This window comes from Conger conger, chromosome 14 (genome assembly GCF_963514075.1).
Source record: "Conger conger chromosome 14, fConCon1.1, whole genome shotgun sequence".
In the NCBI taxonomy this organism is placed as follows: Eukaryota; Metazoa; Chordata; class Actinopteri; order Anguilliformes; family Congridae; genus Conger; species Conger conger.
In genome coordinates, this window is record NC_083773.1 from 23,601,015 (window position 1) to 23,615,378 (window position 14,364).

The 14,364-nt window shown below is 40.7% G+C and overlaps 2 protein-coding genes across 3 annotated transcripts in view; one reads left to right on the forward strand and one right to left on the reverse strand.

The window, feature by feature from the left end:
• The first annotated feature begins 2,482 nt into the window (after positions 1-2,482).
• tnfrsf18 (tumor necrosis factor receptor superfamily, member 18) lies at positions 2,483-6,658 on the forward strand. 2 transcript variants are annotated; one of them, XM_061219794.1, is made up of 7 exons: positions 2,483-2,653; positions 3,131-3,256; positions 3,354-3,488; positions 4,050-4,137; positions 4,528-4,589; positions 4,842-5,000; positions 6,073-6,658. In XM_061219794.1, exons 1-7 carry the CDS (start codon positions 2,527-2,529, stop codon positions 6,183-6,185), a joined length of 810 nt encoding a protein of 269 aa, XP_061075778.1. In that variant the 5' UTR covers positions 2,483-2,526; the 3' UTR covers positions 6,186-6,658. The 2 variants fall into 2 exon arrangements, with proteins under 2 accessions (XP_061075778.1, XP_061075777.1); XM_061219793.1 differs by having other exon boundaries at positions 3,131-3,488.
• A 616-nt stretch (positions 6,659-7,274) lies between these two features.
• LOC133109989 (uncharacterized) overlaps positions 7,275-14,364 on the reverse strand; it is a 16,388-nt gene continuing 9,298 nt past the window's right edge. The window contains exons 9-13 of the mRNA XM_061219792.1: positions 13,727-13,873; positions 13,423-13,509; positions 9,793-9,868; positions 9,399-9,475; positions 7,275-9,142 (exon numbers count right to left, since the gene is read on the reverse strand). Of these exons, the coding sequence (XP_061075776.1) occupies positions 9,044-9,142; positions 9,399-9,475; positions 9,793-9,868; positions 13,423-13,509; positions 13,727-13,873 (486 nt within the window). The 3' untranslated portion in view covers positions 7,275-9,043. The remainder of the gene's footprint in view (positions 9,143-9,398; positions 9,476-9,792; positions 9,869-13,422; positions 13,510-13,726; positions 13,874-14,364) is intronic.

A 14,364-nucleotide genomic window follows, 5' to 3' on the forward strand; every position in this document is an offset into this window, starting at 1 on the left:
TCAGGGTTTGGGACAGAGGAACCAAACGCAGACTCAGAGATAACGTAATCAGGCAGGCTTTAATGACAAAGGGGCAGATCCAAAACGTAGTCCAAAAACAGGCAATGGTCAAAATCCAAGCAGACAAGTACATGAAGGGTAGGCAGAGCGAAGTCAGGAAACAGGCAGAGTTCAAAAACCAGGAAGTCCAAACAAGTGAATGTAAAAGAACAAAAACCAAAAACAGAGTCCAAAAACCAGGCAGAGATCAGAACCAGAAAATCCAAAAGCAGGACAGACAGATAACCACAGGGCACAGGTATGGGGAAGCTAGAACCGGGGTAGGCAACAGAATAACGGAAAGCACAGAGGTAACAAAAGGCAAAAACACTGGGGACTTAGACATGAAACAGATAACAGAAACACAGAACCTGACAAAACTATATTAAAAAGAAGACACCGTGCCACATATAATATTAGACAAAGTGATCGACTGCATATCTGGCAACAGCACAGTGATTTCAGGCTCATTTGATACCTTGGACCCTTGATGACTCAAACCCATTTAGCCAACGAATGTGTTCCATACTGCATCAGCATTATTTAAAGATTAATCTAGTCCCATCCCCCAATTCCCGTACAGATCCATTCAAATGCGAAGAGTTTTAGTATCGCTTGTAGGAAAACCTGATAATAAGATATCCAGACTCTGATGATGTTGATAGATCACGGATATCAGAAGTCATGCCATGCAAAGCATATGCAACCAAATACAAAACATGGCATAAGAGGATGATTTTATTTGACATTATGTTAATTTGTCTCAAACATTGAAATGTGGGACTACATAGAAAAAGTGCTGTAATTATGACATGGTGAAATAAAAGTCTGCGCTTTGACCACTTGTGAATTGTTTGATTACAAACACAGAACTTAAAATCTTAAATCAGGAAAAGCTGAAAAAGACAGGGTGATTCCAAACATTAGAATGGTAGTGTATATATACACTCACTGACCTTGGTCATAAACTCTTTATTTACTCTTACTTATTCATGTGATTATTTAATCAGCCAATCGTGCGGCAGCAGTTCAGTGTATACAATTATGGGACAGGAGCCTCAGTTAATGTTCACATCAACCACGAGAATGAGGAACAAATATAGTTTAATTGATTTTAGCCATCGTATGATTGCTGCAGATCTCCTGAGATTTCTACGCACAATAGTCTTTACAGTTTACTCAGAATGGTGCAAAAAAAAAAATCTTGTTGATGTGAGAGGTCAACAGAGAATAGCCAGACTGGTTTGAGGCTATGGTGACTCAAATAACCAGTCTGTGCAATTGTGGTGAGCAGAACACTCACAATGCACAACACATCATACTTTGAGGCAGATGGGCTACAACTGCAGAAGACAACGTTGGGTTTCACTTCTGTCAGCCAAGAACAGAAAGCTGAGGCTGCAGTGGGCTCAGGGTCACCAAAACTGGACAGTTGAAGACCGGAAAAATGTAGCTTGGTCTGATGAGTCTCAAGCCACGGCTTATTTGAGTATTGTTGCTGACCATGTGCATCCCTTCATGGCCACAATATATCCATCTTTTACATTATTGGAATTTGGCAGATGCTCTTATCCAGAGCGACGTACAGTTGATTAGACTAAGCAGGAGATGATCCTCCCCTGGATAGTCTGCACCATAATCACAAAGCAAAAGTAATCTCAAACTGGCAATGAGTTCAATGTTCTTCAGTGCCATTCCCAGTAACCAGATCTGAATCCAATAGAATACCTTTGGGATGTGGTAGAACGGGAGATTCACAGCATGAATGTGCAGCTGACAAATCTGCAGAAATTGAGACAATTCAAGGAAAAGAATCACACCCCACAATCTCCTCGTAATCAGAAAAATGTAGATTGCATAGAACATAGGCTTGCCAGACCTCTTTTTCCCAGACATTTATTCTTTTTAGGACCAAAATATCAGTCCAAGCAGAATTTCCAATTAGGTTATGCTCAGTCCAGGGATTGTTGCACCCATAAAATTACAGGGGGCCCCCATCACAATTTTTGGAGGGCTCCTGCCATTTTAGGGTATTTATGGGCCACAATACATGCAGTACATCCAAAAAGAAACAAGTGGTACTACTAAACGTCTTGTTGGGAGAGGCGAAGACTCTGCAACATACTGTAAGAAAGGTGTTATGGTTCACTGGACCCTTACTTTGGTGAACAATGTTCAGGTTTCTGGGGGATTTGTGGAAGTTTTGCTTTGAAGATATAGCTTCTGCAACTGTAGTTGTTTTTGGTTTATTTTGTGATTCTGTAGTTGTGTTGCTTGTTTTGTTTCTTTGGGTTTCTTGCAATGGTGTTCTTGGTAGTTCATTTAATTAGATTAGCATGTGTGCCTCATTTATTTCCTCTTGTGCACTCTCTCTCCTCCTTCTCTAGCTACGAAATGAAACAAAGTACGTCAGAGTGTAAATACCACAAAAGCCCAAGTCGCTCGCACTGAAAGGTCTGAGTGAGTTTCAGGCAGGGACACAGAAGCATGACCAGTCTAAGGCTCACGCTCACGCTCACCTGTCTCCTGCTGGCCCAGACAGAATGCCTAGGAGCTAACTGCCCCAATGACCAGTACCTAAATGGAAGACTGTGCTGTGACTTATGCCCGCCAGGTAAGTCTCTCTCTCTGTCACTCTCTGTCACTCTCTCTCTCCCTCTCTCTCTCTCTCTCTCTCTCTCTCTTTCTCTCTCTTTCTTTCTTTCTCTGTCACTCTCTGTCTCTTGCTCTGTCTCTCTCTGTCTCTCTTTCTCGTTCTCAATCTCTCTCTCTTTCCTCAATCAGATTTGAGGAAAAAAATAGTCTTTTATCTATTACTTCTTTTCCTAAATAAGACAAAGAATATATAAGGTAAGACAGTTTTACTCAATTCAAGACTTGCCGATAAGAACATTTCATATAATGTTACATTAGGTAATATTTTCAACTTGAGAGAAAAACATAAGATTTTAAGTCTCATTACAGGACTAATACAAATGTCTGCATGTCTCTTGAATTTTCACTGCTTAAAATGTTCTATTTATTCCATTGTTAATTGGAGCCCTGTTGCCCTACCGCATTCATGGAGCTATTTAATACTCTTGACTGGCAGGAAACTCTATCGAGAGACACTGCAGTGAGAGCCATGCAACTGTATGTGTCCCATGTTCACCGGGCAGATACTCTGAAGTGGCTGACAACTTGGACAAGTGTAGAGAGTGTAGAAAATGCGAACAGGGTAAGTGTTCTATTGACACCAAAATTCAGCAAGCAGGGTGTCACCATTATAATAACAGTAATTCTGCATCTCCCTGTTGTCCTGGTCCTAAATGCAGTTACTTTGAGTGAATGCTCCAACACACAAAATTCAAATTGTTCGTGTCATAAAGGATTCCTGTGTATCTCGCCTGAGTGTGATGTCTGTCAGAAGGAAGTGATATGTCCCAGGGGTCACCAACTGACCAAGACTGGTAAGTCCAGGTCCCCTGAATGTCATCACCGAAGTCCTTATCCAGGTTGACTTGTATCGCATATTTTTAACATGGAGTTTATTTTAGTATAGTCTGTGGACATTCATTATGGTAATTCCTTTTACAGTGTTGTACATAAGTTAAACAACCAGCCTGCTGTTTTCATGTCACAATCCCAATTCCAGAATAATAGCTAGACAACTGCAACTGCAAAAATAAATAGGCCAACCCCAAGTATTTTAGCCTTATATTTAGACTGTTTCACATGTCGAGCAAACAGAAACTTAAAACAAGCTAATTGAGAGACCAAAATATGTCTCATTATAAAGCAAAAACACTTGTTGAGACTGGCCTATTAAAAAAAAAGTATTTTTTTTGTTTTTGTATTTTGTATTGTTGAATTTTTTTTGTTTTTGTTTTGTTACTGTTCTTACTCCCTGCCAGGAGTAAACAAATTAAGACTCACAGAAAAGTAATTGAAATCCACCCTGTACTGTATGGTAGCGTTTGTAATGCTGTGTGCTCAGTGTTGCAGTGTCTGAGTGTGTGTTTTCATTACAGGCAATTATCAATATGCTTATTATTGTAAGCCATGCCCTGATGGCATGTACTCTGACACAGAGGGAGGGGTGTGTAAGCCTTTACAACGGTAAGACTCTTATTTGTCTTGTAAATAACCATATATTTAATAAAGTGATAGTAAAGGGAAACAAATTAACGTGGTTCTAGCATTGCAAGGAGCCTGACTGTCAAGTTAATAAAAAAGTCTTGTACATAATGAACAATTCAAACTGGGTATAAAAAGAAGTACAAACAAACGCTCAGCGTTTTCCACCCCACTGCTGCTGTTAGAACTTAATCCCTAGTTTTTAACCCCCTGATTTGATAGCTTGCTTTTTTAAGACCATTTAACACAGAGTTATGTTAGCTGGAATGGATATGAGAAATGTATGCCATATGTAGCTGTTGCAGGGTGTTGTGTGGTGGTCACTTTTGACATTGACACTTCTAAACTCTTGCTCTTGTTTGTGTGAACCAGGTGTGACCAGGAGACAATATTTCCTGGAAACAAGACGCACAACTCGAAATGCAAGACACAAAGTGAGCACCCACTTTATTTTTTTAAATCATTCATAAGAGACTTTTGGGGATTTTGGCTAAACATATTTTCTGTAACTTTTAACATGGGATGCTTATTTTTAGTACTCCAAATCTATTGTCGTAAACGCACACCTCCTGTCCATCAGCATTGTAAATATGCTGCACAGTGGCAGTTATTTTAATGGCTTGTTGATGTGCATTTATGATTTGTTGCTGTGTGGTGGTATTGATGGCTGATGCTTATGTTTTAAGGTCCTGACCCTACCAAAGAACCACACAAGGCTTCAGTTAACATGGAGCTGACTCTCCTGGTCATCCTCCTGCTGTGTGTGTTCACCTGCCTTGCAGTTCTGGTGAACGCCTGCAAGTCAAAGGCCGCATGCATGAAGTGGAAACAGACAAAGAAACCCAGTGAGTGCTATTTTTGGACATGTTTTTTTGGCCTGGTCTCCATTTTATCTCTAGCAGTTAGTGACCAGGTAACCTTAACACAAAGGCTTCAGAAATGTGCATGACATGACAGCAGCACGAAGCGAGAGGTAATATCGAATATCGAATAGCAATATCGAATCTAAACATACTACTGCTGTTAAACATACTGAAAGCAATTTGGCTTCACCCAGACCACAATGAAGGCTCATCATGATGAAAGAGCAGGGACTACAACAGACTGTTACAATCAAAGGGACTTCATAGTAAACACTCATTTGTTTCGAAAAGGAAAGACTATCATAAAGTAACTGCTAATTAATAAAAAATGTACCTGGTGACATTAGCCTGTGGAAAAGCAGCATTCCGTATTGTTGTCATTTGATTAGTACACATTTGGAGATAATTTGTTTTAAAAGTACTCTCTCAGTAGAAGCTCTCAGTTTCTGCTTGTACAGGGTGGATATCAATGTCACACGCACCTGCTGATGGAAATGCAGCTGAGTATAATCATCACTTTACCAGAGAGACTTACGTAGGAAGGGCTTGAGAGGTGTGAAATTAAAAGGATAGGGAGAAAAGCACTGAAGATGGAAATAAAAACCGTGGGCCTGTGCCTGTGCCTATCAGTGGTAGTTCCCCACTGTTTTGTTCCATGAATTCAAAATTGAATGGCTGTCACATTCATGCAGTGAGTTCAAATCAGAAAGGATACAGTATGGAGACCATAGACCAGTGGTCCTCACTCCTGGAGCTGGTTCTCATTGTTACTCTGCATTTAATTGACCAATTAAAGCAGTTAATTACACAGTTAACTCACCTCACCTGGTTTCTTTGGTCTGTATTGGTTGCTGATATGCACACCCTGCAGCCCTTCAGGGCCACTATACTGTAGACACATGGGAATTCTGGGTTCATATGGCACAGTCAAAATGCATGATGAGAGAAGAGCAGCTCAACAGGATGTGAGTGGAGCCGGCTCTCAGGAGGAGAAATGAACAAAGGACCTTCATAATTCGTATTAATGTTGATATTCTTCCCTCTACATCAACAGTGAAAGCCAGTCCCTCAACCACCGTGTTCCAGTTATCAAAGGAGGAGAGGGGAGATCGCCCCATCCAAGAGATTGACAAACATCCCAGCTTGACCAGCCTGATGACTGAGTGATAGCTCCAGACCTGTTCTTGGAATCTTCCAGAAGAAAATATGTGGATTGCTGCATTTCCTTCTCATTCCTTTTACCAGTTGCGTATTATGACTGAAGGAATCTCTGTAGTAACTAGTACTTTTCAGTTTTCTTTTAGTTTTGCAGGTTCTCTAATACGCATACTGTTCCTGAATATGCACTCATGTTAGCAATTAGCTGTCTTGTCACGCTGGTATTGCCACTATAGAGTAGGAGAAACCACAGGTGAATTAATGGGTGATCAAAATGTTTGTATTATGTCCTCACAGCAATCAAGTGTGGACATAATGTATGCTCTATTAAAACTCTTGTGTTTTTTTGGTACCAACATTAATTTGTTTGTAGATGTCTATAAAACAGATGATCTCAATGTGTGACCTTTTAAAAAGGCAATATAGTCATTTTGTGTTCACAACCTGCTTATCGAATGAATACAATGTACTAAATATTGAAATTGTGTGTGTTGGGGTGATTGTTTTCTGAACATGTTTTGAAAAATATTTTTTAATTTTTCATTTCAATTTTCAATATCACACAGTATAACAACAACTCCTCAAGTCTCGTCATACAGCTTTGTACCTCAGTGATAATTAACAATAATCAAATTTTTAAAAATCCAACTGCAGGCTGGGACAGAAAGACTGGATACTAATGTAAACTGTTTTCAGAGCGCGTGTCAGGATGTCTGGTCATTCACAGTGTATGACTGTTTTAGCTGGTTTGTTTATTGATTAATATGTTCTCTGTCTTTCTAAAGTATTATAGACCAGCAGTAATCAACAGTGGACCTTTATAATTGTTTCAATATCACCTGACTGATGGAAACTTAGTAATTAAATCTAGGTATTCCAAAAACAATATTATTTTATATAAAAATAAAAGCTAGATTTTTACATTACATAGTTATATTACAAATAAGATTCATTCCATCAATTATCCTTCCTAGCAGTGCTGACATTCATGGTATCGCACAGCTCGATAGAATGTCCATAGATCATTTTAGTGTCATTGTGAATTCCACTAAAATATGAAAACCATGTCAAAGAGTCAACAATGACAGGAGTCAACCATAATTATAAAAATTACATTACATTTACATTACATTACATTGAGACAACAAGACCCCTCCGTTCTGCCACTTCGTGCTGTCTGGCGCCTCACCCTCGCCACACCTGCACTTCACGCTCACGACTGCTGTCTGTCCTGGTCCCACGGTGGTGGAATGACCTCCCGGTGGATGTCAGAACGGCAGAGTCTCTGACCTCCTTCAAGCGCAGACTGAAGACCCATCTCTTCAGGCTACACCTTTCCCTCCCCAACTCAGAATCACTGTGATTAGCCTTAGACCGTAATGGCACTTATGTATAGATATCGTTACTTGTATAGGTATTGTTGTTTTTATTGGCTGTTGTTGTATTCTAACTGCCAACAGTGGTATGCTAGTTTGAATGTTGATTGTACTCTTCAAGGGTTCTGAATTTCTGTATGTTTACACTAGGACTCGGAACTGTACTGTCCTCTCAGGTCTACTTTTGCACTTGTTCTTGTGATTGATTTGCACTTTGTTGTACGTCGCTCTGGATAAGAGCGTCTGCTAAATGCCACGTAATGTAATGTAAAAAATGAAACTTCATATCTAATTAAACCTAATTGAGCTGCTTTTATGCACAACACAATACAGATTCTCATTTCATATCACTTAATATATCGTCACATATTCTCTGATCTTAACATTATAACACTGTAAAAGTGTTCACCCAACTTAAAATTTCAAGGCAGCAGGGGCACTAACAGAATGATACTTCATTTTTCATTGGAGATATTGCTTCGTAAGCACACAAAGTGTATTATACCATGTAAAACCATGTTTAGTTTTATGTCATTCATTTTCAGTTTTATTTAGATACACCAAAGCTTTGCATGAGGATTCACAAGAACAGATGCTTAAAAACCACTGCTAATTTGAATTTTTGAGTAAGGAAACTCCCTGGGGCATTTCAAAATTGTTCTGAGGTATTTTTGTGTGACTACACAAAACTACATTTTGAAAGCCACAGCTCTGAACAGTAGATGCAGAACTTGTTTGAGACATTTGAACTTTTCCAGCCACTCGTCCAGGCACACAGATCACCCCTATCATCTTGTATTGTACATTTTTAAAGTCATGGGCCATTCCTTGTAAATAATCCCTTTTGTCTCGCTTTGCTGCAGAGGGGGAAAGTCCTGAATTTGCTTGTTGCACCTCTGCTTGTTGAGTCTGAGTCTTTCAGACTATCACCACGGTGACCATGCTGTGGGAAGTAGTGACGTTTCCATTTGCACATTGCAAGGGCTTCAGTACGGTAAGTCACATACCTGTCACATGCCTGTCACGTAGTCATGGCTAATTCTGCCTTGTGTTTCGTGACGGGTGGAGTTTGGTTGAACTGAACTGGCGTGGGCTGTATCAGTTCAGTTACATTTAGTCGGTTCATTCTGTTCATTTCATTGGGGCTGGGCTTCAGCAATATTTTCTGTTTCCTCTTCGTGGGCCTGGAACAGTCTGCATGGCACAACAGCAGGGTAGCTATGCAGAGGATTACCCAGAATCCTCTCCTCGAACTGTGGCCTCAGCAGGGCAGCTATGCAGAGGATTACCCAGAATCCTCTCTTCGAACTGTCGCCTCAGCAGGGCAGCTATGCAAAGGATTACCCAGAATCCTCTCCTCATACTGTGGCCTCAGCAGGGCAGCTATGCAAAGGTTTACCCAGAATCCTCTCCTCTGTCGCCTCAGCAGGGCAGCGGCAAGTCGTCTTTGGTGTGCCAGCAGGGCAGATTGGCTGCTTGCCCGAGTGTCACTCACATGGCGATCTGTGATGCGTTTGCTCGTTTCTGTGATTTCTTGGGCATAAGCGGTGGAGCAGGCTGGTTTGAGACAGGGCTGGAATGCTTTTCTGGCTGCAAAGGCAAAAAAAAGCAAATAGGCCTGCAGTTTAGAAGCCTTAAGGTGTTTGTTTTCTGTGCCATCGTGTGGTAGCAATTACTGCACTTCTGCCCTTGAGAATTTGATAAAAACATTTTTGCCAAACATAGTGATCTGTGGGCGAAAGCACTGACTCATTAAGCTATGGGCAGCAGTCTATGACCAAACTTTCAACTCTCCCTGCTTCTGTTAATGACTCTGTTAACGACTTTAAACATATTTCTTGCAAACCTGCTGCAAGTGGAAAATCCAGCTCTCGTAGTCTCCAGGACAGGTGCATGACACTAGCAGAGGCTCCATGAGGTCACCTTTGGGGAAGTTCCGACAGGGCAGAGATTAGAATGAGTGAGTTTACACCACCCTTTATTTCAATGTTGGCAGCTGAACAGGTTGATCCAGCATCAACTCTGCTTTTGGCTGTGGGCATGGAAACCTCATTTGTAGGACCCCTACAGTGGTGTCAATTTCACTCTGCTAATTCATGCTATCAGGAAAATAAAAAGATGAGCCTGAAAACAGTTATGTTTGCAAAGGCCCATTCTGATAAATACAGCAAACAAAACCAAGCCACATGAAACAAAAGAAACAGCACTGAGCGGGGGGGGGGGGGGGGGGGGGGGTGTACCTGTCAGCTCAAACTCCTGCCTTCGAGGGGAGGCGGCCCTCTCCACGGCTGTGATGCTCTTTCGCGGCAGTCGGCCCTGTAACAGGAACAAAGCCGCATCACCTTACTGCTCGCTGTTCTTTATGCTGCGCATCTCTCAGGAGGTGGTTTCACCCGGTGAGCATACTGGAACTGCAACAATCTTACCCTGCAACCTTCTGTGCTTTAGTAATGTTTATCACTGCGGTGATTCATTTGTTAGCACAAGCAAATTTCTGTAAAGTGGCCACGTGGTTAATGTCACCCGACCCAAGCAAAGCCAGCACCGATGGCTCATCCATGACACCACGATGAAAGTCACAGGGAGGAGTGCATTCTCGTCTCTGCTAAGTGTTTCTCCTGCTTTATGCTGCTGTGCTGAGGGCATGCACCATACTTTCCATCAGGGCGAATGATGGCAGAGTTAGGGAAAGGCGTGGGCGGCTTCATCGCGTTTCATGTTTGCAGAGCCCTTCTCACAGCCGGTGCTGGGTTACTTTCAATGAAGTAAAAATAAAAAAAACGCACAGCCGACTAAGCCACATCTCTGCAGGACGCCGTATCTCTGCAGTATGCACTCTGCATGTATGTTCAGGTGACCCTGCACGTGTGCATATGTGTGTGGTTGAGAACAGATTTGCGTCACTGCACCTCTTGACAGCCTACTGTGGGATGCGTCTAAAAGCCAATGCGGTGTATCTGAAATTTCCAGCCCGGGTGCCTAACGCATTTTAATGAGAAAGTGCAGAGGTACAAATGCTTAGTGAAACGATAGGTCCAAACAGGCACTGGTTCAGAAAAGCATGGTCTGGAAAGAAATTGAGAAATGAAAGAGAAGACGAGTGGAAACAAAAAAAAAAAGCAACAACAGGGGAGAGAGAGCAAGATAAATAGAAACATTGAAACAAGACTGGAAACAACATACTTTTTTTTTTTTTTTTAAACCTCAAAGTGATTTCCTTTGAAACACAAGCAAATAACCCCAATTACCAAGAAATAGTGCCTACAAATTATGTTTGTAACTCTGGTCAAAGATCATTAGCATTATACATTAGCATTATTTATCACACTGAATGGTTTCAGATCTTTAAACAAACTCCAATATTAGATCAAGAGAACATGAGTAAACACAAAATACATTTTGAATTTCTTTATTATTTAATTAAATAAGTTATCAAACACCCATATCACCCATGTGAAAAAGTAATTGCCCCCTTATTGCAATAACTGCAACAAAATGTGTCCTATAATTTAATATCAGTTTTTCATATCACTGTGGAGGAATTTTTGTCAACTCTTCTTTGCAGAAATGCTTCAATTCAATGCTTCAATGTTTCTTTTCACCCATTTTACCCACTCTTATTGTAGATTGATTAGCACCACATCTAGAGAGGCCGGCAGGTCACAGAATATTTCTCTGAGATCTTTTGTGACTTTCCTGGATGAGTTCACCACTGTTCCAAGTGTTTGGAGGTAATGGCTCTCATTGTGGTATATATAACAACTTCTCTTCTCATCTCCTCTGGAATTTCCTGTGGTGGGCACTTCATGATGGTAAGGTTCAATGTGAGTGAGGTTTATGGATAGATTCAACAGGGCAGGCTGCAAGCAAGCCGTGTTGTGTTCAATCGACTGAATCTATTTATCAATTAAATGTGGTGAATTGGTTGATTGCGTAACTAAATTACTTTTTCACATGGGTGATATGGGTGTATGATAACTTTTCATTAAATAAATGAAGTAATAATTTTTAACAATATGTTTTCACTCAGTTTCCAATGTCAAATTTTTGTCTAAAGATCTCAGTGTGAAATGGCAGTTTCCTTCTTTTGTCTTCTAATCACAGTGTTATTACTTCGATGACACTCAGAAGACTCAGCTGTCTCCTGGGGATCCCCCCGTGTGACTAAAATTCCCTTCCCACAGAGCTAGAGACCCCCATTGTAGTGACTCTATGGTATCTCTCCAGTACTGCAGTAGTACTGTCACTATGTTAATGTACTTTCACTATGACTATGGTGTGGATCTCCCCCTATGGTGTCAATGGCATAACCATATGTGCAGTGTGACCCACTGAATCACAAAGCCAACTACTGTAAACGTGCCCTAGAAGAATGGGTGCAAATGATTACACCACTGATTGCTGTATTTGCTGTACTAGAAGTACTTATCATACTTCTTTGAAGTAATTTGGATTTGAATGATTATTTTGATTATTTTGGGGAATATTTGTTGATTCTTGTTCGGAGACTGGAGTCTGTGGACTTGCATCATTACCATAAATATACAAGAACAATTTCAGCTTCAGTTGCATAATTATAGTGTGAGGATATTTACAGTGTTCTCCTGTCTTTGTATGTCTATGGTGATGAAGTGTTTGGATGGCCTAAGATTAAAACCATTTCACAAGCACAAATTTGAGATGGTAGCACACTAGCAATTGCAAGCAAAGCTGTTAACATTTAGAACAAATTGAATTATAATGGATTTACAATTACAGATGACTATAGAAATTCAGTAACCAAATGTAACAAATTCCATGACCAAGTTGTGAAAAATTACAAAATTACAATTGTGCCCTCTTGTGTCTGATCTATGCCATTACATCACAAAATGTTTTCTTATCAGCCAACATGGGGCCTGAAGGCCTTTAGCACATGCAAAACTAATAAACACACCCAATGATTGGAGCAGAAAAAGTACCATGACCAATCATTGGTGATGTTCTGCCTTTGGGTGTGGTGTCAAAAGTTTTTGTACACAATGAAGGTATTTGTAAACCAGGCAAACTGAGTATTTGAACAGATAATAGTTTTGTATTATATACTGATATAATTAATTGTATTGTATAATCAACTAAACTGAGTGAGAGTTAATATGCATGGCTGATTTCTGGACAGGAAGGATAGAATCTTGAGTTCAGTGTACTTTTAAACAGATAATTCTGTGACTAGTTCATAGTGTTATTAAAAGTGTTACTGAACCATTTCCTTTGCTAGGGCTGAATTTCTTGTTTGTTAGTGCCAACTTGTCATTTCTGTTGGTTGCGTTGGTTGAGTTTGGTATTTTATCACAAGAGGAAATCTTTGACACAGCTTACCAGTCCCTTTCTATGGGTGTGCACAAGCCCTTCTGAGAAAGAAACCATCTGAAATTCCACCGATGTCACCGATGTGTGACCTTGTGTGGTTTTTTTGAAAAGGGTGTATGTTGTCAAAACCCCCAAAAAAGTGTTTGAGTAACCTTTTTTTTTACTTGTCAAGTGATATTGTCTTATCCCATTGGCAAATCTTGAAATTAATCAAACTGTATCACCTGATTAGTAATCTTTTTTGTCTTATTTAGCAAGAAAGTAATAAAAATATATTTTTAAGTCAAAATATAAGAGTAAAATACTTTTGCTGGGTGGTCAGTTGTATGAAAGAGCTGAGAGGATAAACGTATTTTGAATATGAAGGTCGCAAGGGTGCAGCTGGTTCTGAAGCCTGTCACTGAAATATCACACTGCAGCTATGCTCTGGAGCCCCTGCACACTGAGGGACGTTAAGAGCAGAAAAACACTCGTAGCCTGAGTGTATGTAGGCCACTGTGGCTTGTGGCCGGTAGGTATACCTCATAGGTCACAGAGATGCACTGAGAGTCCACAGATAGGAGGAGAAGGTCATGAGGGAACAGCACCAGCAGACGTTCTCGAGACCCCTGCAAAATGCACACACACACACACACACACACACACACACACGCGCACACACACACAGAGCAAAATAGATTTTAGCAACAGAAACCTCTAAATTCCCCTTCTTGCAAAACAATCTGGAAAAAGAAAATGGATGCCAACTATTCTGGTAGCAAGTACTGGAGAAGTGCAGTACAGGAGAAGTGCAGTTCCACAGTCGTGGACAGTGGCAGAGCTCACCGGTCTCTGAGCGTTGACGATGTGGACCAGTGACAGATGGCTGATGGAGCCCATGTGCTGGATGGGGGTGCCCTCCCAGTGCCAGATGGGAGCCCGCAGTAAGTGCTGTTTCAGCTCCTCCTTCTTCCAGCCCTCGTCACACGGCACCTGATCACCATGGAAACACAAGCCAGTACAGTGCAAAAGATGACTTAACTAGTGTAATGAGATTTAAAATCTTTTTTATTTATTTTCCTCTCAAATACAAATGATTTGCTTGTTTTAAGTTACTATTTCCATGACAAATGATTTTTTACACCAATGGCAAATAATGAAATCAGCCTCATTGGCAATATATGTCTTATTTAGTTAAAAAAAAAAGCAGAATTAAAAATGTATGTCTAAATGACTAAAATACTTATTTTCTGAAGTGTAAAAATCTAACTGTATTGTCAAATCAGAGACTCCCTTTCGTTAGTCAGTAAACACTGCTGCCATTATTTTCAAATGTGCAACTGCCAATCACATTATCACCGTGGCAGCAGCTCCCAACCCAGGAAGCACTGCAGGTGGAGAGTGTAGACTCGTCAGACACACCCATCAAGGAGCCGGTGGACATTTTCCTCACCACAAACCGCATTGGAGCTATCACCGATCAG

Coding starts and splice junctions, on each gene's coding strand:
- tnfrsf18 (XM_061219793.1), top strand. CDS start 2,621: ATGGAAGACTGTGCTGTGACTTATGCCCGCCAG. Junction 4,138..4,527: donor GTGTGTAAGCCTTTACAACG/GTAAGACTCTTA, acceptor TGTGTGAACCAG/GTGTGACCAGGAGACAATAT. Junction 5,001..6,072: donor GAAACAGACAAAGAAACCCA/GTGAGTGCTATT, acceptor CTACATCAACAG/TGAAAGCCAGTCCCTCAACC.